At 46.3% G+C, this 22,417-nt stretch overlaps 3 protein-coding genes across 3 annotated transcripts in view; 1 reads left to right on the forward strand and 2 right to left on the reverse strand.

The window, feature by feature from the left end:
* The window catches only part of magixb (MAGI family member, X-linked b), a gene marked incomplete at both ends in the record, with an annotated part of 35,480 nt that extends 23,429 nt beyond the window's left edge, over window positions 1–12,051 (reverse strand). Inside the window, 3 exons of the mRNA XM_084435994.1 lie at window positions 400–516; window positions 3,606–3,895; window positions 11,969–12,051. Coding sequence (XP_084292120.1) covers window positions 400–516; window positions 3,606–3,895; window positions 11,969–12,051 — 490 coding nt within the window. The remainder of the gene's footprint in view (window positions 1–399; window positions 517–3,605; window positions 3,896–11,968) is intronic.
* A 1,663-nt stretch (window positions 12,052–13,714) lies between these two features.
* gpkow (G patch domain and KOW motifs) lies at window positions 13,715–19,151 on the forward strand (the record flags this gene model as incomplete). The annotated part of the gene is made up of 11 exons (XM_084435995.1): window positions 13,715–13,905; window positions 14,158–14,333; window positions 14,539–14,678; window positions 16,135–16,241; window positions 16,750–16,954; window positions 17,209–17,341; window positions 17,912–18,101; window positions 18,207–18,327; window positions 18,555–18,624; window positions 18,739–18,824; window positions 18,920–19,151. 11 exons carry the CDS (start codon window positions 13,715–13,717, stop codon window positions 19,046–19,048), a joined length of 1,548 nt encoding a protein of 515 aa, XP_084292121.1. The 3' UTR covers window positions 19,049–19,151.
* Window positions 19,152–19,278: 127 nt separating this feature from the next.
* pqbp1 (polyglutamine binding protein 1) lies at window positions 19,279–21,302 on the reverse strand. Its single transcript, XM_084436394.1, has 7 exons — window positions 21,273–21,302; window positions 21,038–21,111; window positions 20,830–20,941; window positions 20,531–20,631; window positions 20,271–20,432; window positions 20,097–20,154; window positions 19,279–19,662 (listed from the first exon to the last, which is right to left on the reverse strand). The coding sequence occupies exons 2-7, from the start codon at window positions 21,102–21,104 to the stop codon at window positions 19,512–19,514; spliced, it is 651 nt and encodes a 216-aa protein (XP_084292520.1). The 5' UTR covers window positions 21,105–21,111; window positions 21,273–21,302; the 3' UTR covers window positions 19,279–19,511.
* Window positions 21,303–22,417: the final 1,115 nt, after the last annotated feature.

The following is a 22,417-nucleotide window of genomic DNA, read 5'->3' on the forward strand; positions in this document are numbered from 1 at the left end:
CTGTAATTGGACATATTCGTTTTCAGTGCATACGAACAAGAACAAGTGCATAAGGGGCACCTGTGGCTCAGGGGGTAGAGGGTCGTCCGATGATCGTAGGGTCGGCGGTTTGAGGGTGGTCCAAGGATGGTAGGGTCGCCTTGGGCAAGACACTGAACCCCAAATTGCTCCCAATGAGCAGGCTAGCACATGGCATGGCAGCTGCCGCCATTGGTGTGTGAATGTGTGTGTGAATGGGTGAATGAGAGGTCATTGTAAAGCGCTTTGGATAAAAGCGCTGTACCGTACACTGTAAGTGCAGTCCATTTACCATTTACCATGCGTAAGCATGTAAGAAAGTACATTTCCAGTTGTGTACGCTGTATGACCTAGTGTGGGATCTGGTGGCGCGGGACGTACATGGCACTGCGCGGAGGTAGAGGTTCTCCCGGATCACCTGCTGGAGCTGGCTGTCCATGGAGCCTGGCGTGAAGCACTTGCTCAGGTACAACCTGAGATCCTTACACAGCGTGGAGCCTAGGAGGAGAGAGAGAGAGAGAGAGAGAGACAGACCGACAGACAGAGACAGACAGCGAGATAGAGTGAGACAGAGAAAGATACAGATAGAGAAAGAGAGAGGAGAGAGAGATACAGACAGACACAGAGAGAGAGAGAGAAAGAGGGAGATAGAGAGATAAAGAGAGAGAAAGAGAGTAAGAAATAGTGTCACAAACTCCAAGTAAAACACAGTCTTAAATATCTTAATAATAATAATAATAATAATAGTAATAATAAAGTTGCCTTAAAGGCACCACATCAATCGCTGAGAGAATCACTGAGACAACCCACAGAAACATTCACATTTAGAATGAGCCCACATTGCCAGGGGTGAGAGGGTAAATTGACACCCCAGCACCCCTCCCTACCCCTCTCTCTCTAGCACACACATCTTCTCCTAAACATGTAGTCAACATGACCCAGTACATAACACGGCATTTCCGTGCTTCCCAGCCCCACAGATTAATGCGCACGCAGCCAAACGTTGTTGGGGGGCCGGGGGGGGGGGGGGGTCGCGGAGAGGCAGGGCCTGTGGCGAAGCCCTCTTACTCTGCCCTCCCTCTCTCCATCTGATCTATTCATTTCATCTCAAGTGCTTTATGGCCTCTGATGACAGGTCACTTGCTGTTATGGATGGCTTGAGTGCATCTCCTGTTTGTCAGTCTGACGGACGGCCACTCCTCCTCCTCCTCCCGCGTACCCCCCCTCCCCCGACCCCCTTCCCGCCAGCGGTGCTTCTGACCCCGCCCGCAGTCCTACTGGCTCCGTCCCCGGGCCACGCTCGGAGAGCTGATTGAATTTGCTGTGTTATTAAAAAGGTCTCTCCATAATAAAACTTTATTAGCCCGGTCTCCCGCAGACACTCATGACCCACCACATATGGTCAGTGCTAAGTGGCAGAAAGCCTGACCGTACATCCCTTCTGGATGAATTGATAGGCTTTTTGTCCTAGCAGTGTCCTTAATGAATATTCAACAGCCCGAGCAAAAATCAGACCAGTGTAGCAAAAGTAAATTATTTTTGCACAGCCAAGTTTTTTTTCATGAAAATGCTTTTTAGACCAAGCACAGAAAAACATCCATGATTTCACAGATGATGCCCGTTATAGTATGGTGATGATGCTACTGTACGTGTCACATGGAACACAGCAGAGTGATGCATGGTCCCGTCTCGTCCATTCGCCCATCGCTGTGCTGCTACTGATGGCTGTCAAAAAAAGACTAGGAGAACATTCATGACAGCCCCTAATCCTCAGAGGTAAATGGAGAGATCATTCACCACACGGTTAAGATTTCATCCCGCCAATAGTGTTAAAGCCTGTGAATAATGGTCTTCCCGAGGGGTCTGTGAGGTGGACTATTACTGCTAAAAGGGAGGAGGAAGAGGAAGAGGAAGAGGAGAAGGAGGAGGAGGAAGAGGGGGAGGGCCAGTACAGCAGCAGAGAGCAGCTCATCCATCACTGTCCTACACTACATGCAGTCAAACTACCCAGGGAGGGCTGGTCGGGCCCCAGAATGATAATGGATCTAGCGGTAGCAGAGGGGCCGGGAGCAAAGGCCCCCCCATTTACACTCCGGTGGGCGATTTAGCCATCAATCTGGCCGGCAAGGCCACGGGGAGCCACGCTCTGACATATTGCTCTGTCCAGACCTAACAAAGACATCCGTCACCCCCCCCCCCACCCCCTATAAATACCAAGGCCCCCTCGAGGGTGACAGACAACTGGATCGCCACATCCCTGCTCTGACGCCTGTCACACGTGTCATCAGGAATTTGAGCTCCTCCCTCCCGCGTATCGACCAGCAGTGGCTGCAGGCGTTGACGTCTCCAGGCTCACTGAGTGGAGCAGGTCGACACCAGTATGGTGGGAGATTGCCGTGTCTTCAGTGACAATTGACTAATTAACAAGTTAACGATCACCATAGCCTCCACTTGTCGTCATGTTATTCTTGGAGTAACCTGAGGGGGGCAGGGTAATCATCCTTTGGTGGTTCTAATGTTAAAGTGGCTCAATGTATTTATTTTAACCTTAAAATAACAGCTTCAAAATAATTTTGATGGTACACTGCCTTGTAATAGGCAGAATGGGGCCTCTTTGGTTCCCACCCCTCCCCCTGAACGCTTCTTCTTGCAATAATAAGTTTGGTGTACCAGGACGCTATTTTTGTGGCAAAATCCGTAACTGGCTTGCTATGTATTATGTTGAAATTGCTTGATTTTTGGCTGTGTTAGCTGGGAATGTATGAGGATGCATGTAGCATCTAGCTAGCTTGGGCTATGTTCCCTAGCTAAGCTGCTAACTGGTAGTGTAGTCATTTTTTAGACTGATTGCTAGCGAGTTAGCGAGCTGACGAAGTGTAGCCTAATGAAAGGCAACAAGACTGATGCCGATCTGGCATTTTTTGTAACATAGCTAGCCTAATGTTAGCTGGCTGGCTTTCTCTTATGCTAGAATCAGGGGTTAAATTGGGCCAGGGCTGGTACATTGGTTCCCAAACGTCATCAGCCAGAGTTCGACCCCGGCACATCTATCATCAACATAAAAAATAAAATAAAAATACATACAAAACATTTTTTCTCTGTCTTTATTGTTAAAAGAATGCAGCCATTTCATGCAACTTATCATTGCAGCACTTGATTGTCAGGAGCCATGAAGTGCAGCATTGTATGATTTGTAGCTACCGCATTTGGATATGGATGCATGTGTGTGTGTGTGTGTGTGCGTCAGTAGACCAACATTAGTTGTAGCTATCACGTACATTATATCCACACATAGTATTTACCGTTTTACGACAGTTGTGCAAAAGTGAACCTGTAACAGGCACCAAATCACAAAAACACCACATTCTCCATTTAGCCGCTTAAAGATTAACACCCTAGATTTGTACTCTTATATGCTCAGGTGACAACTTTCATTGAATCTAAACACTTTAGACACCCTTGTTTATACTTCTGGTGTGGACAAGGCGACACAGTATTGTTTACATAACACTGACACATTGTTTTTCCTCCCAAAACGTTCCCTGGGCAGAGCAGTGAGAGAACCTGCCGCAGGGAGCCAGTCCTACCTGCGGGGACGGTCTTGATGCGGACGGGGTGGGGGCAGGAGTTGAGGACCCCTCGGACGTCTCCGAGCGTCATCCCTAACACGGGCGTTCCCCCGATCTCTAGGACAATGTCGCCGACTGTGAGGCCGCCCCCGGGAGCCGAGGTGACGAATGGGAACTCTCCATAGTCGGCCCCGCCCCCGACCGCCACGCCCAGGTCGCCGGAGGAGCCCAGCAGGGGGACGAAGTTCTCCTGCACCTTGGATCGCCAGTGCAGCTTCTTCACCGCTGCCTTAGACATGGCAAATGAACTGGGAGAGAGAGAGAGAGGGGGGGGGGGGGAGAAAGGTGTGGTAGGGGAGGGAGAGAGAGAGATGGAGAAAGGTGGGGGGAGAGAGAGGGAGAGAGAGGGAGAGAGAGAGAGGTATGGGGGGGAGAAGGAGAGAGAGATGGAGAGGGGGTGGGAGAGGGAGAAAGAGGAGGGGGAGAGAGAAAGGTGTGTGGAGAGAGAGATGGAGGAGGGGGTGGGAGAGTGAAAGGGGAGGGGGGAAGGTGTGTGTGTGGGGGGGGGGGGGCAGAGAGGGTGTGAGACAGAGAAAGTGGGGTGACATAACCTTACTAAGGTGCGACTTCGACACTTCAGGCGGATAAATCCATGGCACTGAATTAATAGTTTGGCACAACGTTGTTCAATGTGTTGACAAAGTGTAAAAAGTAAAGAAAACTACAGTACTCAAAAAGTAAAGTAAAACCGGAGGCATCGGGGAACCTGCATATAAGATGGAATGACATGGAAATGAGTGTATGTGTGTGTGTGTGTGTTATGGAAACAGAGGTGAGGGCTGTATGTGAAAGAGGTGACTGAAAACAACAAACTGTCAGATGGTCGTCATCCTTGCTGAACGCTTTCCAGGTTTCCCAAAACAAAGCGTCATTCTTTGTACCGTAGAGGACGTTGTATTCGTATAAACACAGCGTGGATGGAGGTAGCTACACTCTGCAGTTTATCTTTGAATCTCTTGGGAACATGGAGTCTGGTGCCTCCAAGACATGGGACATTTAATACAGGAAGATCTATTGAAAGATTACAGTAATTTCACTTTTTTGCCCTGCAGAACAAAACCCTTCTCTACACTTTCTGTATATCTTGTATACTGTATGTGAATATACAGCTCCTCTGAGTGATTCAGCATGATCACACAAATACTAATATAGCTTCACTTCCAATAAAAGTGCAAATTGAGTGTGATATCACATGCCAACTTCCATAATGGTTGACAGAAAAAGACCACATTGAGGTGTGAAGTGACAGTTCTTTATCTTTCAAGAGAAGGGCAGGTGTTCCTACGTTGGTGGAGACCCGGCTCTTGGTCTGATAGTATCAGTGCAGCACTGTCACCTTGGCACAACGGGACAGGACACACACACACACATACATACACACACACACACACACACACACACACACACACACACACACACACACACACACACATACATACACACACACACACACATGATACACACCACACAGAGCCAGTACATGCCTGGGAGTAACTATCACACGCAAGACACAGTCTGCTACACAAGACACAGTCTGCTACACAAGACAATCAACCACAGTATCCAGCCCAGCCACCAGCCCAGGCCCAGCAGGTCTAATGAGGCTGATTTAATCAGTTAGCAGGAGGGAGGACACGGCTAATCTCCTCCACTTGACTGGCGGACTGGATGATGGGTCATATATCTCTCCTCCATCTCTTCTCCACTGGTGACGCCACGGCTGACGGAGGATGAGGCTCTCTGGGTAACTCAGGAGTGCAGACCGACAGATGGAGGTGGGGGGAGAGAGGGGGGATATGAGAGGAGGACAGAGGGAGAGACAGTGGGAGAGACAGGGGGAGAGACAGGGGGAGATGGAGGGAGAAAGAGAGGGAGAGAATGAAAAGACAGAGAGAGAGAGAGAGAGAGAGAGAGAGAGAGAGAGAGAGAGAGAGAAATAAATAAAGAAATAGAAGGAGAAAGAGTGATGAAGACAGAGAGAAGGAGAGAGAGAGGAGGGAGGAGGGCTGGATGGAGCAAGATGCACCACACAGCCTGGGGCTGGCAATGGAGTCGCCTGTTTGACCTTGCAGGGTTCCATCCTCCAGCTCGGACGACACAAGTCAGAGCCTGGCCGCGGCTTGGCTGTCCTTGAACTCAATTCAACTTGCAAATTGCATAATTACACAACTGTATCATTCCTGAGCCACCTCAAGAGTCATTCTGTGAAATTAATTGGTGAAATCATACTTAAAACAGCCGTCTATTCCTTTGTTGTTCAACAAAAAAAGGCTTATTTTCTCATTTCGTCAGTCTTTCTCTGTCCCACTCAGAAACCTTCTGCAGCTAGATCGTAGGTCTAGCCCCGAAAATCCACCCACCCCTCACAAATGAATAGGCCTATAAAAACGTGAACACAAATCAGTCAACGCACACAAAAGTAATGACGTGGGAGAAATATAAGACACGACACAATCTCTTCATCATGCAGAGCGCATTTCTGACTACGGCATGTTGTGTTTGAATGACATTTCAATAAACGTTCAGTGCCCATTTGCTAGCTCTGCCAACAATTCAATCTTCTAAGCAATATGTCTACAGATGCTTAAAATGCTAATAATATTCCAAATGGTTTCCGGCTGTGGTATTATCCCTCCCTGTTCCCCTCCGTTCTGTGGCTCTGGATGTGGACTAGATTCAACACACAAGCCCGCTGTGGTGAGCATGGCTGGGTTGGGCTTGACCTCGCCTATCTGGACAGGTTTCATGAGCAACTGTCAGGTCTGGCGAGGCTCGGGCTGTTCACATGTGCGCGCGCACACACACACACACATACCTGTACAGACACACACACACACACACACACACACACACACACACACACACACACACACACCGCCTGGTTCTCCAGTCGCTATCACTGATGCTACTGTATGTCTTTCAGCCCATGCTCTCAACTGGGTGTTTTTACTACAGAGGACTAGGTAACCTTATACACAGTAAAGCTATAGAGAGCAGCTTGTCTCTACAGATGTACTATAACCCATACGATTCCACCTGCCCAGGGGTGGATTTGAAACGTGGTCTCCCGCATGACAAACACAACATAACCAGCTATGCCGATGAAAAGCTAGCTCTTCTTTGGTGTGGGTGAACGGTATTTATACTGGGGGAGTGATTTTAACCAGCAACTCACTACCTAGTCCGGACCCACAAGGTTTCTGTTGCACTCGGTTACACTCACCCCCCTAAACTCACTCCACATCCACAGGGCATCTGGGTCACGGCACCAGTGTAGCCCATACGTTGCAGCTTGCCCAGTGGTGGATTGGAACCGGGGTCTCCCACACGACAAACACCGTTTTAACCAGCTACACCGATGAAAAGATAGCTCTTCATTGGCTCGGGTGGATGGTATTTATAATGGGGAAGTGAGTTTAACCAACAACTCACTACCTAGGCTACTAACGACACAGCAACATTTCACTGTGACTGTACACCGTACATTACATGTGACAAATAAAAGGAATCTTGAATCTCTTGAATCTTCATGAGGACTCTGTTTCACTCGGTTACACAGACAAAAATAAAACAATGTAACTTTAGTAACTACAATTACACCTCCGCATCGGAAAGGATTCCTGACCATGCAAGCAGTGGACATCAATGTAAGCGGATAGCCGACATCGCTCTTAGGCTCTTATATTACAAATAAATACATAACTACAGCACTGCTGATTGCATATGAAGCACGGGGGGGACAGTATATACTGGGAGGGGCGGGTTAGTAAATACCGATTCAGGGATATCTAACCCTATAAAAATGCCGGGGTGTTGAAAATGCTGAACCTTTGGGTCAGGAAAGAGCTGACCAACACATATCCTGTTTCACAGACTTGCTCAGTCCCAGCAATCTGCGCAGGCTCTTCGTCCTGCCGGCCTGGCTTTCCAGTGTAATTTCACACCAGGGCAAGAGGAGGAAGAAGGCCTACAGGCTCTTCCCCTGGAAGCCATTCTTTAGAGGTCAATCTTCAATTCCATGCTACGTTTTTCTCTCGAGAACATTATGAAACGCTGATGCTGGAGGCTGAATACTGAGGGACGGGAGCAGAAGCAAACAGCTGAGCCACGCTGGGATTTTTTGGGGTCTGGGATTTGAAGCGTGGCGTCTTTCAGCCCCGAGCGACACGAATAAACACGCTGGTTGTCTGGCTACTCTGAACTGTGCATTCACTGAGCCTGCACTGAATGATGTTGTTGGTCTCTTTTTCTTATCGAGAGAAATAGATAAGATGTTTTAGGATTGCATTCCGACATCAAATTACACCAAACATACTCAATATTAATCCCTTGACTCATTAATTGTCCCGTTACAGTTGGCCCGTACTGTGCTGTATGTGTTTATGTGACGACCCATTAATTCCTCTAAAGGGAACAGAGCAGTCTGTCAAGATTAGAGCAGAGAAGACAAGGACTCCATAGACAGCAGAGAAGCAATGTCTTCATTTCACGGCACATCATCCAGCCTCTCCTTTCAGACCTGACCTCCAGGGTGATCATTCATTAAAAACACAGATAACATGCTAAGAGAACACCACCTTGCAGTGGGGTTCAATAATTCAAAGCCAAGTTAAGATAAAGAACACAGGAACACAGGAACCGGCTTTGACCTTGGACCGTACAGATCTTTAAAGACCTTCAAGATAAGGCTGAGAGACAGAACAGCCCAATTGGGACGGCGGTTAATTGAATTCTTCAGTTACGTAGCTCCTGCAGTCCAGTGGGATAATGGAGAAGCTGGACACATTCATCAGGACGGAGAGAGAGAGACCAGGGGAGAGCGTTTAGCCACGCGTCATTTCATTCAGCACATGCTGGACATTCATGATACTGTAGCACCGGTCCGGTCACAACTTCCAGGTTGCCTGCCCTTACTGTATTTCTAACCTCAGTAGGACCCCCTTGTCGCATGGCTATCGGAGCACTAACTCTGCTTGTGCTCCTGCCTATGTCATATCCTGTCTGGATAGCAGAGGGACTGTCAGAGTGAGTATCTGAGTGTTCCTCCTGTCAGTCTAGCTGGCGCCACTTGTAGGGCCTACACATCACAGCGCTCTCGCTGATGCCAAGCTCTCTCTCTGACGCGATTCACTGTGACCACAGGAGCTTAAGCTAGAACCTTGTGAAAATGGGAAAACTTCCAAACGTCAAACTACAAAACGCTAATGTACTTTGTACATGCAGTTTGCTATGCTTTTTTATGTAGATATTTTGAATATTTTTCATAGCCAGTCTGGTATTTCATACCGTCAGTTTGTGAGTAGATTGGCCATCTGTATCTCTGTCACAGCACCAGTGCTATCGGGCCATGACATGGATGAGGGGGATAAACCCACAGATGAACACATATTTCCCATCTCCGCTAAGCTGATCCCTTCATTCTAACCTGTATTGAAGCACACAGTTCCTAATCCTACACCATACTCCTGAGAGTTGTGCTGGAGGTCGGCCAAGCAAAGCATCTTAAGTAACCGGCGACCTCAAATGCGTCGCGACTAATGGAATACAGCCCTCGTGCACAGACGGGCCATGTAAATGGGACTGCTCCCCGCGCCTGTTTTTTCAGCTTATTCAGCATCTTTCCTCTGACCTCTCCCTCTGAATATTCACACTAACTGTGGCGTAAACATGGACGGGTTTGAAACTCCCTGATGCTCGCCCGCTTTCAAATCTAGGGCATGGGGACTGCTCAGCATAAAACAGACAAAGTGGCAGATTTAAAAAATAAAAGATTAAATGCTTGTGGGATGAAAATAAAAACACTCAAAATAGCTCCCTCTGTCATACACACGCTACTAAGCAGACACACACAAACTCATAGAACCTGTAACTTACATAAACCTGCTGTAGGATGAAATTCTAAAGAAACGCTTGTGCTGTTTTAAGTATTTCCTTCAAAATCTTCAATCACAGACCTGCTCATCAGTAAACACAGTAGTGTACAGTATGCTGCATTATACACAATCCTTGTGTGCTCTATCAGACAGTATCACACAGGGGACACTACTTGAACAAGGACAACATCTAAAAGACTAAAATAAGATGAAACATTATACCGTAACACACACACACGCACCTGACTATAAACAGTCCCCTCTCTTATTGGAATAACTGCCGGAAACCACACAGGAACAAGGTCAGCCAGGGACAGGAAAGGCAGCATCATTTAGTTCAGCCATCTGCACTTGCACTGGTCTGAAGAATGCCCCAACAGGTCCCCCCCCCCCCCCTCCCCCTCCCTCCCAGTCTGCCAAGAAGCAGAACACTGTGAGACGAGACGAGAGCTCTCAGCAGGGAGACAGACTTTTAATTACAGCGAATAGAGGCATTTGAGCTCCTGCATAAGGATGATGGATACGAGGTCTCAATGAGAAGAGGAGAGTGATGAGAATGATAGAAAGAGAACGATAAAGGACAGTGAAAGCAAGAGAAAAAGAGAATTTGCAAGAGAGAGAGAGAGAGAGAGAGAAAGAGAGAGAGAGAGAGAGAGAGGGAGAGAGGCTCTGGCATGAAACCAAGAGCCTCAATTCCTAATAAAGAACAAAGCTGTTGGAAAACGCGATGGAGTGACAAGAGATGAGAGGTGTGGCCCTGTGTAACCGCCGACTAGTGTGTTTTGAGAGGTCACAGTGCAGTAACCTAATCAGGAGTTGTATGTATGTGTGTGTGTGTGTGTGCGTGTGTGTGTGTGTGTGTGCGTGTGTGTGTGTGAGTGTGTGTGGGACACTGCTGATTCAGTGGGATGGATGAAGGTGACCCTGGCTCTCTCCTCCAGCCTGCTTCACCAACTGATATTGATCCCAGTGTTCCGACTCCGATCTAACTCAAGGATACCGCACTTCTCAAAGCCCTCTTGACATTAAAAGAAAAATACTGCTGCGCAATTGCTATTTCACACACAGTTATTGATTTAGCATTACATTGATTTACAATACTCATCGGGTGAAAAATGATTTCATTCAAACACGATAGAAACATGTTTAGTTAGCAAAAGATCTTGAAGCCAAAGAATGTATGAAGAGAAGGTGGCCAATTCTGCAGCCTCACTAATCTTAGAATGACCAGACCAGACATGAACTGCTATAGTTCAGACAAGGAGTGAGAATACGGGGATACAGCTGGAGAATTCTAATGCAGGAGCCCAGAGCAAAGGTTTGGCCCACAGATGGGGGCTTGTCTGTCTGCGTAGCCCTGCCCCTGCCAAGGGTTAACTGCAGCGCATCCTCCTCCCTCTCAACCACACCTTAAAACGTACACATGAATATGCATGAATGTGAAGGACACACCGCCATGTACATGATTCAACTCCCTGGTGATACATATTAATAGAAGAGAAATCCACTTCATCAGATTTTCTCACTGGCATAGTTAGTACAAAAATGCTTTTGATGCAAATATGAAATGTTAGGCTACATTTTCTCATTCCGATTAGATTTCAACTGAAGGATGGGAGAGAGGTGGAAGGAGAATGCTACAACTAAGGACCTCAGTCCAAAATAAGCAAACCCTGAAGGTGCAGAAGGCAAAGTGATGGGGAAAATCAACAACAACAACAACAAAGGCTCAGAAAAACACTCCAATGTGTGTGGATCTTAGAGCAAGGTGGCTCCAATAGCACCACATCTCTCCTTCTTCCAGCTAATTAATGATTCATAATAACAGTATAACCTTGACTGCTCCCAGAGCACACAGCCAGGCACAGTGTGAAGTCAGGGCCACACATCCATCACTTCACAACAAGCTTAACATCAGCATGGACACACCTAGCAAACACATACACACATAGCACACACACACGCATGCACACACGCTCTCTCTCTCTCTCTCTCTCTCACACACACACACACACACACACACACACACACACACACACACACACACACACACACACACACACACACACATCACCAACCTATCTCCTTTTTTACTCTACTTTTAACAGACAACAAGCAGTTAATCATAACACACACGACACAAGCAAATGATTCAGACTGCAGGCATGTTTCTGTCAGGAACATGACAAATTTGACACAAGTAAGCCATCATTCCCAAACATATTTTAGTTTGACAGCAGACTACACATTAAAATATATATCTGCATTAAAATAATTTAATAAAAGCTACTATCAGGGGAGTTCAACTGAAACTTGCAGGTAAACTTTGACCAGCAGCTAACCAAATCAACAGCAACTCACTCCCTCATCCGGTCTCACAAACCCCCATTCGCACACACGGAATTCACACATGGTGGCAGTTGTAATATTTAGGGAAAATATACTGACCTGCCTTGTCGCTGACACACACACATCCTTTTCAAGCAGTTCAGCCTTTCAAAGAGAAGCCGTTTAAACGCGTCTATATACATCGACCCGACTGTAATATTTCAAAATTGCTGCAATATTTTTTCTAAAATAAATGCAATAGCCTATAAGCTATTAAAATCGAGAGTTTATTGACAGCTGATATCAATAGCCTAGTTTATGTATAGAGAAACTTGGAGGCGATGTGCACGCCAGCCGGAGGATCGGACACTAGTGTAGGATGCCCCTGAGCACGAGACCAGTGATGATCTGGGAGAGAAAAAAACAGTAGGGCAAAAGAACCGCAAATCTGACAGCGTTGCTCTATAATCCCAACCTTTCAAAGCCGGGTAGCAGCAGGCTATATGCACCACAGAGGATCAGGATAAAATTAGTGTAAAACTTGAGATGGGATATCCATAACTATTAAATAAGTAGGCTATCTAGGTGGGCATGGACAACACCAATGCACAAACACTCACCTTCATACCTGTTTTCTTCTCGGCATATTCCTTCTTTTGTATCTTCTTATATCGACCAGCTTTGTTTAAAGACGATGATCTTTAATTTTAATCGGAACTTGAAACCATTGATAGGAGATGAAGCTCACGGCGACAGCCTATTGATTTTAACTGGGCAGTGTCATTGAATTGCAGATGCGGTGTTAACACCGCGGCTCGGAAGTGCGATCATCATGCCTTGGGGTTGTTGCACAGAAATTTTGTCTATTCAATAAAGTAGCCTCACCGGCGCATTGTTCTTCCTTCCATAACGCAGTAAAGGACGGTGATAAGGCAAACGAGTAAGCTATCTAGGGAGGTGGGGGCATGGAGGAGAGGGAGAGAAAATAAGGGAAAAGAACCGCCCCTTGTTCAAGCTTGGAGTCTCCCCAGCATCAAAACACCTGCCGCGTGTTTAGCACCTCTTGCGTCCTAGAGGAGTCATTTAGATAGGCTACAACTATCCTAGTCAGGGGCGTTCCACAAAGTTCTGGGCCCTATACATGAACAATCTCTGTGGCCCCCCTTCCTCTTTTGAAGGGGGGGGGGTGGGCAGTCCAAACAAATTCCAGGATTTTCAAGGACCCTCTCCCTGGGGGCCTGGGTAGTCAGTTCCACCCCCCCCCCCTGTGACGCCCATTACCCTAGTCCACTATCTAACTACCCTACTGGCAAAACTTCCCAAACCGCTCGAGCGCACCCGCAAGGAAGGTTCACGCGCGGGAATAGCCTGGTGCAGGACGGACATTCAAGATTGTCCAAACATGCCCACGCTCCTAGCCATGGACATAGACTACTCGTCTACTCCATAATAAAGCACAGGCTACGAGCGAGAGAAGGGGGGGGGTACTTCAGAACTCACAAAACAACACAACGTGTTCAACAAGACCTATACTTCGAATAAAACACATTTTCTAAAAGATGTAGCCTATGTTCTTGGCTTGTGGATATTCGAATTACATTATAGCACCAGATCGAGGGCACTCAAGCGCTGCACAGAATGATGAATTCAGCTGATATAAATGACGAAATCAAGAAAATTGTATGTAAAGTAACAAATCTGCGCAGCGCCTCCACTGAGTTGATCGTCTCGAACAACTCGGCTTCTCTCTTCAGCAGTATGCCCGCTGGGAAATGAAGTGTATTTCGGCGCGGTACATATTTCTGTAGATCACAGAAAACTACACTGACCAATACTCACTCGCTCTGCTGTTATTGCAAAGCAAACATGGCGTCGTGCGATGATAACGTTGATACATCTGATGCTGCCGTCTCCCAGGAGCAAGGGGAGAGAAAAGCAGGGGCGATATCGTTTGGATTTAGTAAAACTGTAAATAAATTTAAATCGAGTCGTGACAGTGCCACCAAGGAAGACGAGCGAGATTATCTAACCGGAGTTGATGGGAAAGAATTGCTAAGGTAAGTGAGCTAAGCTAATGTTAACGCTAACGTTAGCTAAACATAGTAGCTAAACCTGTTGTCCAGCCACTAACGGCAACGTTACAGGTTAATACTGCCACTAACGTTACCTCTAGTAGTTGGTAGTTGGTAAATAAAGCTTTGATTGATTTGATTGATAGTAGAGACGTGTTTCCGGGGCTAGATAATTGCTAATTGCTAGGGTAGCCCGTTGTCTGATCTCTTTCTCGGCCTGCCTATCTGTCCACACAGCACCAAGCCCGTGGACAAGCCGAGGGAGCTGATCATCCCCCTGATACAGAAGAACCGCTGGTGCAGGCAGGACAGAGCCGGCCAGGGAGCGGGCGATGGAAGGGAGGCTACACCGCAGACAGCCACTCAGGAACAGAGTTCTGTGGAATCACAGGCTATCAAAGAAATCATTGAAGGTGTGTGTGTGTGTGTGAGAGAGAGAGAGGGAGAGTGAGAGGAAATAAGTCTGTGTGCCTTTGTAGGATATGCGTAGTATCTTTGTGTGACATTTGCATAATATCGCACTCTTTTGGAGAAAATCCACACATTTAAATGAAAAGTTCTTTGTGAGGATAGCCGTGTCAGTAACACCCCATCCATCAACATCATGTTATGACTCAGATTCTCAGAGGCAGCTGGAGCAGTGGCAGAATGGCGTCCAGACGGACCCCAACCTCACCATCCCCCTGCTGATGCAGAACCAAGCCCCTGAGGGCTTCGAGGACGGGGACCGGGTGAAGGTGGACCTGCGACCGGACTCTGTAAGTATTGAGAGTAGAGAGCAAAGACTACAGTAGGTCTGTGTGGTGGTGAATGTGGTATTAAACTAGGGTCTGGCAGGTTTTGGGTTCGTTCAAGTTTTTAACGGTTAAACTGGGGTCGGGCAGGGGCATGTCAGCTGTCCAGGCCCCTCATCACTGTCTTCATCATCTCATATCCGTCTTTGTCTATAAAAATGAAGGACAGGATGAGAGCAGAGGAACTTGTTGTCTCTGGGCTCCCCCCCAACCCCCTCCATAAGAGTGGCCCCTGCACCTCCCCCTCAGAGCAGGGTCCTCTAGCTCATTGTTTCCCAAACATTTTTTCTAGGGACCTTCTTTTTAAAAATGATAAACCATTGTAACCCAATTCACGATAGACATTATCTATTTATCACGAGTAGAGCAAATTTGTGCCTAAATTAACATTCCTGACCATTTCTACTGACATTTCTGCACCTTTTATTATCTTGAATAGGTAAACCAGCCATTTCAAAGAGATATAGGCCTACGTTTGATAAATCACAACTTTGTTTCATGCATGTGTTATTGAGAACATATACTTATGTTAAATGCTTTATAAAGGAGACCAAATAAATGCATTCAGGCAGAGTTAACATGCTTTCTCATTGCTTGTGTTTCCTCTCATCAATAAAACAAACAGAATGTACTGTAGACTACGCTAGCTTTTCATGCTTCAATGTTATAAGTAGGCTACAATTCAGAATAATACGAACATTCTAAAACATGCTTCATGTTGAAAGTTTTGTTTATTATTGATGCCATCCATCACTGGATGAGGAAACGCCACAAAGCGTCAATTCTCACGTGAGCAGGAGCCTGGCTGTTCACAGGGCAGTTCTCCCCTCCGGTCAGCGAACGTTTCTGCTCCTCTGCACTTTATTCACACACATTCGCTCTCGGCTTGCGGAAAAAAATATTCCAGAAGGAACAGTTTGGTGTGTGCCTGAGGTGTGTGATGTGTCTCTCCTACCGTCCTTGGTGCTGTTGTGCAGAGTGTGTGTTTGACCTAGCGCTGGGTATTAGCAAGGACCTCACGATACGATACGTATCACGATATACGTGTCACGATACAATATGTATCACGATACATTGCGATATGATACGATACAATACATATTGCGATACATTGTGATACTCTACATAATTTACAGACATTTTTAAAATAAATCTGAAAATACAACTCCATCCCCCGCCCCCTGGAGGTGATCCTGAGGGCGGAGGGAATGTAAGGACATTACAATTCCATTCAAAACATGAATAATGTATATACAGTACAAAATACTGTTTTGTTCTGTATATTTGCCTTGTGCTTTTTTTTCTGTATCAATACTGTACTGTGGAAAATCGATACAGTATCGCCGAAAAAAAATATTGCGATGTATTGCTGTAGCGATTTACTTACACAGCCCTAGTTTGAGCAGACCTGATGTGTCAGTCCACAGAGGCCGACTACGAGAGCGTCCCGGTCGAGGCCTACGGGCTGGCCATGCTGAAGGGGATGGGCTGGAAGGCAGGGGAAGGCATCGGGCGGACATTTAAACAGTGAGTACTCCCTCTCCCCTGATGATTGTCTCTCTCTCTGTCTGTCTCTCTCTCTCCCCCTCTCTCCCTTTCTCTCTCTCTCCCTAGATATTCACTCATTCAGGTCAGTGTCTGCTTTAGTCACAATGACAGATCTGGCTGCTGTCGTATTTTCTACCTTAATATTTTGTTTCCGTATGAGTATGTACCATAGATGTTGTGCATTTTGAATCCACAGGGAGATTCACAGATTATGGAAATGCAAGTACTGACAAGATTTTTTTTCAATTATTTTTTCTTTTTTTCTTTCTGAAGTGCAATAAAGAATGTAATCGTAGTAGTACTGCAGTCTTACCATGACTGTTCCAGTTTCTTTTAATCTCCATCCCTTTAAGCCCATCTGTGGGCTCTGCATATAGCAATCCAATGGCTCTATATGTCCGCTGCCATCTCCGTCCTCTCTCACACCACATCCTCCTCGTCTCACATTTCCTGCTTATTGATTGGCTGCTGTTCCCTCTTCCGCCAGGGATGTGAAGCCTATAGAGAACCAGCTCCGGCCCAAGGGTCTGGGTCTAGGGGCGGACCGCTCTGCCGTGAAAGACCTGGAGCCCAGCAGGCCCCGGCGGCCCCCCAAGCCGGGCGAGGAGCGAGGGAAGGAGGACACCCTGGTCCTGGGGCCTGGGGGCTTCGTACTCATGGAGTCTGGGCCACATAAAGACCTGTATGGGAAGGTAAGTGCGTTCGTGTGTCTGTGGATTGTAGTTCAAAGTTTGGGTTTATTTGTCACATACTTCATCATACATACAGGACAATGAGTAGTGAAATGTATTTTCCCTAGCTCGTAAGAGTGCTCAACAATCAGAAGTAATAAAGTAAAGTACAAGTTAGCGTTGCAACCAAACCAGTTAGTGGTTACATTCTTTACAGTGTATTGTTACTGATGTGTCTCTTTCTACACTGCTCCTGTCCTATGCTTGTGTTCTAGATAGAAGGGGTTGATCCGGACAATGCCCGAGTTGTGGTGAAGCTTGCGATTGGTGGCAAGACTGTGACTATCAGCCAGTATACGCTGAAGCTGGTTGATCGCAAAGAATACGACAGATACAGCAAAGACCTCAGTAAGTGTGTTTGTGATAGCTCGGGGTAGGATATTGGACCTTTTTTGCAATAAAATACAGGAACAATCTGCCATGGAGAAAGAGTCATGGTCAAGCAAACAATTGCTTCTAAGTAAATGACTCTTGCTTTTGTAACCTCTGGCAATTTCTTTTGTAAACCCTGCTCCCCCGCCGTCACATAATAGAAGGTTCCAGCAGGTGGTAAATCCTGAGGGACAACGTGGCCTGTTGTTGACTGATGAACTGAGTTGCTGAACTGGTAGCTCAGTGACATTTGAGCTGCTGTGTGAAAAAAGAACCTTTCCGGGCCTATGCCGTTTCAGCAGCCATGCAGTCACTGCTTTCAGTTCCAGTAATCAGAGCAGATTGGCTGTTCCCGGAGTAGAGGCATGCACTTGTAAATACTCACATCACCTGTAAAGTGCACAGGTGCTTACATGTTCATTCACTAATGTTTCCTTATAGTTTATGCCATTATTGATGTACATCAAAGCCACAGTACTTTTGGGGATGCTAGTTGCTGAGACCGGAACTCTCTGTAACTCTCAAAACTGTCTTTCAACGCAACAGCTCGCCTCAGCAGGGCCCACAAGGAGAAGGAGAAGGAGAAAGAGAGAGAAAAAGAACAGCAGAGACGGGAGGAGAAAGATGGGAGGAGTAATGGCGGAGAGGAGAGGGTAAAAACCAAATCGTCTGAGAGAGACAGGGACGGAGGGAAGGACCAGAGAAAACGAAAACACGGGGGATCGAGTCAGGAGAGGTAAAGTATGCTGAAGAATATCCTTGCCGTTTGACTATTGACATGTACTGTAGTGTTTTTTCCTATCAATCAACCTCTCCACAACCTTCACCTCGTCTTCCTCAGAGAGAAACCTCCGGTGAAGGAAGCACGACAACCCCCTGCTGCCCCCTCCTGGCTACAGAGAGACCTGAAAGTGCGCTTTGTAGACAAGGCCTTCAAAGGGGGCCGGTACTACAACTCAAAGGTACTAACAAAAGGGCTCAATGGCACCACAGCGACAAACATCTCTCATCTTTCACCTAACCTGTTCTGAATGACTGGAAGGTCTTCTGCATGTAGAGATAAAGCATAAGCATACATTTATTGATTCCTTAAAGTTTCTTTAAGGGTTGTGACAAGTTGTCAGGCTTTGTATCATTGCTCTTAGGCATCTGAGTGTAACATAAAGTGGAACCTATTTGTTTCCTGCAGATGCGAGTAGAGGACGTCTTGACGCCAAACACCTGTGTGTGTCGTACCGAGGAAGGCAGGCTCTTAGACGGTGAGAACATCACTATCCTCTCAGGAGGGTTTCGCCACGCTAAACCCAAACGATCCGGCCATCGCCTATCCCTCTCTCGTCTTCCTGTCTTCATTCACCTTGGTCATTTCACAGATGTGAAACAGGGGATGCTGGAGACCATCGTGCCAAAGAGCGACTCCGACGCCATCATGGTAGTACTCGGTGAACACAGAGGCCAGGTGAGCGGGGGAGGGGGACGCTCTAATACGCTGTGAAAATGACAAATTCCGATGCTGCTGCCGATGACAGAGTGTCTTGTCTGTCTGGCTCGCAGGTGGGGCGTATTCTGCAGAGGGACAGGGACAAATGCAGGGCCATGGTACAGCTGGACCGGTACGAGGAGAAGGTCTTCACCCTGGACTACGACACCATCTGCCACTACCTGGGAGGAGGGGACCACTGACAGCCCACTTCCTCCCCATGCCCTCCTGTCGCCTGTATTCTGTAATGCTCACGGGATCGTAAGTGTTTGTATATGCGGAGTGTGTGACTTTTGTTGTATTGTATCCTTGTAATAAAATCATGTCAAAAACAGTAATATTTTATACTGTAACGTTCTCTTTCATGTCAACTAAAAATAAAGGCATTCAAGTTCCATTTTTACACAAAATGTGTTAAATTTATTAAGCAGAAGCTACACATCTAAGATCAATGGTTATAAGGGTATACAAAAAGAGCAATTGATATTTACAATGTTCTGGTGAAGAACATGACAAACAATCACGAGTCCACTGAAAAACAATATATCCAAGAGCCCATGTATGCGCTCAGTGAAAATGTAAATGTGATGTAATGTGACTTCTGAGACATAAAAACAAAGGAAGCCACAATGTGTTGAGAATCCACGGGTTCCTCTGAGAACGTGATCACTCCGGGGGTGGTTTATGCTCTGCGTTGGCCCTGAGCACAGCTCCGGGGCTGGGGTAGGGACGCTGCTGGAACAGCGGCCCAGCTGCTGTGGTATCTGCACCCGTCTTCGCCTCATTCCTCTTGGGCAAGCCCGTGGACCAGGTGCCCCTGTACAGTGGAAACTTTTGTCAGTATAAGGCAGGAGCAACAGAATGGCGTTCATTGTAACTATGTGATAACTATTGGGCTATCGGCAACATCAACCAGGAAAGATGATAGAAGGACCGATGCGGAGATCGTCATGCCGGGTTTATAGATGCAGTATGCGGCTTGTGATTTGATTTCCTGATAGAAGATTTTGAAAATTGCAACCAGCAAAATCCCTTCCCTTCAGGCCTCCCTTAAAGCCACTCCTCCAAACTAGGGGAAAGCAAATGACACTCGCTGGTAGGTTGACAGGCAGGAGGCCATTCAATCATTTCAAGTTGACAACTCAAAATGATTGAACACACTTATTACAGTCCTGCGACTTCCACAGATTACAGATTTATTAGTTTTTTGTGTAAGAGCACTTTATTGATTGATTACTGTGAAGGCTTTACCTGGGAGCGTCAGAATAAGCGCTGGGATCCATAGGGTCCATCTCATCATCCTTCCTCCCTGAAAGAAAGGAAAAACATAATGAACTTCCATGACAACATTTACTAATATGTATTAAGAGAGAGTTTGAGATGTGTGAATAATGCAACTTGTGGTACGTTTGGGGTGAAGGTTACCTCTTTTGTTCTTGCTGTAGGGGGCGATGTCATCTCTCCTCTGCATCCGTCTGTCTCTCTCCCTTCCATCGTCTCTTTCTCGCTCCCTCTCTCTTTCACGCTCCCTCTCTCTGTCTGGCTTCTCAAACGGTCTTTCCAGTTTGTCTTCTCCTCCACCCTCAGCTGAACAAGAGATTAAATAGAGATGGTTAGAAGAGTCTGACCCATTCTGTGAATTGGCACTTTGTAGGTTGAAAACAGGAAACAACGGTGTCCCTTACCCCTCAGTCTCTTAGCAGCTTTGGTTATCAATGACAAGGGGTCATTTGGGGACAGCCAGGCAACCAGGTCTGTTTCCACATTCCAATAGTAAGGTAGACCACTGAGGATTACAACACATGGCATCGGTATGATTCAATCTGAGGGTAAAACATGTTTTGATAGCTGAAATGTTGTCCATTGGCTGTAACAAAGATGTCTCAGATATATTACTGCCACTAACCAAAGATCAACAACCATGTGATGTGCAAAGAGTAATCACTGATGTGATGGAGAAGATGACTGCATAGCGAGCACTTACCAAATAGGGTCAAAAACTTTGTACCAGTTAGGAGGCAAATTCTCCAGTCTAGTGGCCTCATAATCTACATTGTTGTCATCATAGTCCTCTGCAATGATCTCCTCATCCCCGTCTAGAAGGAAGACGATGCAGCAAACATTAGAGAGCCTGTCAATCAAAGGGGTATGTGGATGATAGGGTTTTGTATGGCTATATGTCTAACAGTTACCTTGGTCAGATTGCTTCAGAATCCCTCTCTTGGCTAGTCGAGCCAGTAACGCAGGGGGCAGAGGCATCTTAATCCTAGAGGCAGAAGAGAAGTATCATAAGAAGCTAACGATAGCTAACGTTAGGTTCTTCGTTCATAAAACACATAAGTACCAAAATGAGTTCGGGGCCCCTTGTTAAATAGCGAATGAATCTAAAACTGAAACTTGTTTCTTTTAATGAAAAACTGTCCTTACGTTCGTCGTGATGGCCAACACCACGGTTGGAAACAGCTACAGAGCGCACTTTGATTACGTCACGCGGTGCGAGACGGGTTGCGTGATTTGCGTGACTTGCGTGCCTTGCGTCGTTGCTACGGAAACAAGCAATCGTGGATGAATCTTTTTATAACTTTATTTTCAGTTCACAAAGCATTCTCATTACTGCCTCCCTTTTAATACATAAGTCATGTTTCTGCTTGTAAAACATATTTACCATAAAATAAAGGTTATAATCTGTTATAATCTGTAAATTGATTGAATAAGAACTGCAATTTGGCAGTAAATGTTTGGCAATTTTTGCTGCCAGACATTTTTTTTCTCCATGTTTAGGCTATATATATATATATTTACAGTGTAGGAGCAACTGTTCTGGTGTCTCCTTAACAGGGCCTGTTATAGGCCTATTTTTTGAATTTCTCTATCACACGGCAGAAATGGTTGGGCTTCTGGAAGGCGCTCTCCCATCTCCACATTGGTGGAGCTCTGTCAGACTGATCATTGGGTTCTGGGTCACCTCTCTGACCAAGGCCTTTCTCCCCCGATTGCTCAGTTTGGCCAGGTGGCCAGCTCTAGGAAGAGTCCTGGTGGTTCCAAACTTCTTCTATTTACGAATGATGGAGACCACTGTGCTCTTTGGGACATTAAATGCTGCAGAAATGTTTTTGTACCCTTCCCCAGATCTGTGCCTCATACAATCCTGTCTCCGGACTACAGACAATTCCTTTGACTTCACGGCTTGGTTTCTACTCTGACATGGTTGGTTTCTGCTCTGACACTCAACTGTGGGACATTATAAAGACAGGTGTGTGTCTTTCCAAATCATGTCAAATCAATTGAATTTACCACAAGTGGACTCCAATCAAGTTGTAGAAACATCTCAAGTGGAAACAGGATGCATCTGAGATCAGTTTTGAGTGTCATAGCAAAGGGAGTGAATATGTACATATGTGATATTTTAGTTTAAAAAAAACAAGAACATTTGCAAACGTGCAAATGTGTAATGTTTTTTTTTTACTTTGTCATTACGGGGTATTGTGTGTAGATTGATGAGAAACATAAAATAATGTGGAAAAAGTGAAGAGGTGTGAGTAGTTTCCGGAGGCACTGTATGTTGCTCGAAA

This window comes from Borostomias antarcticus, assembly GCF_949987555.1.
Source record: "Borostomias antarcticus genome assembly, chromosome: 3".
NCBI classification, from domain to species: Eukaryota; Metazoa; Chordata; class Actinopteri; order Stomiiformes; family Stomiidae; genus Borostomias; species Borostomias antarcticus.

Excerpts from the sequence above, each read along its gene's own strand:
- pqbp1 (XM_084436394.1), bottom strand. The coding sequence starts at position 21,104 with ATGCCTCTGCCCCCTGCGTTACTGGCTCGACTAGCCAAGAGAGGGATT. Across the intron at positions 20,632-20,829 it reads AAAGTTTTTGACCCTATTTG|TGGTCTACCTTACTATTGGA; the intron begins GTAAGTGCTCGC and ends TGTAATCCTCAG. Across the intron at positions 20,155-20,270 it reads CTACAGCAAGAACAAAAGAG|GGAGGAAGGATGATGAGATG; the intron begins GTAACCTTCACC and ends CCTTTCTTTCAG.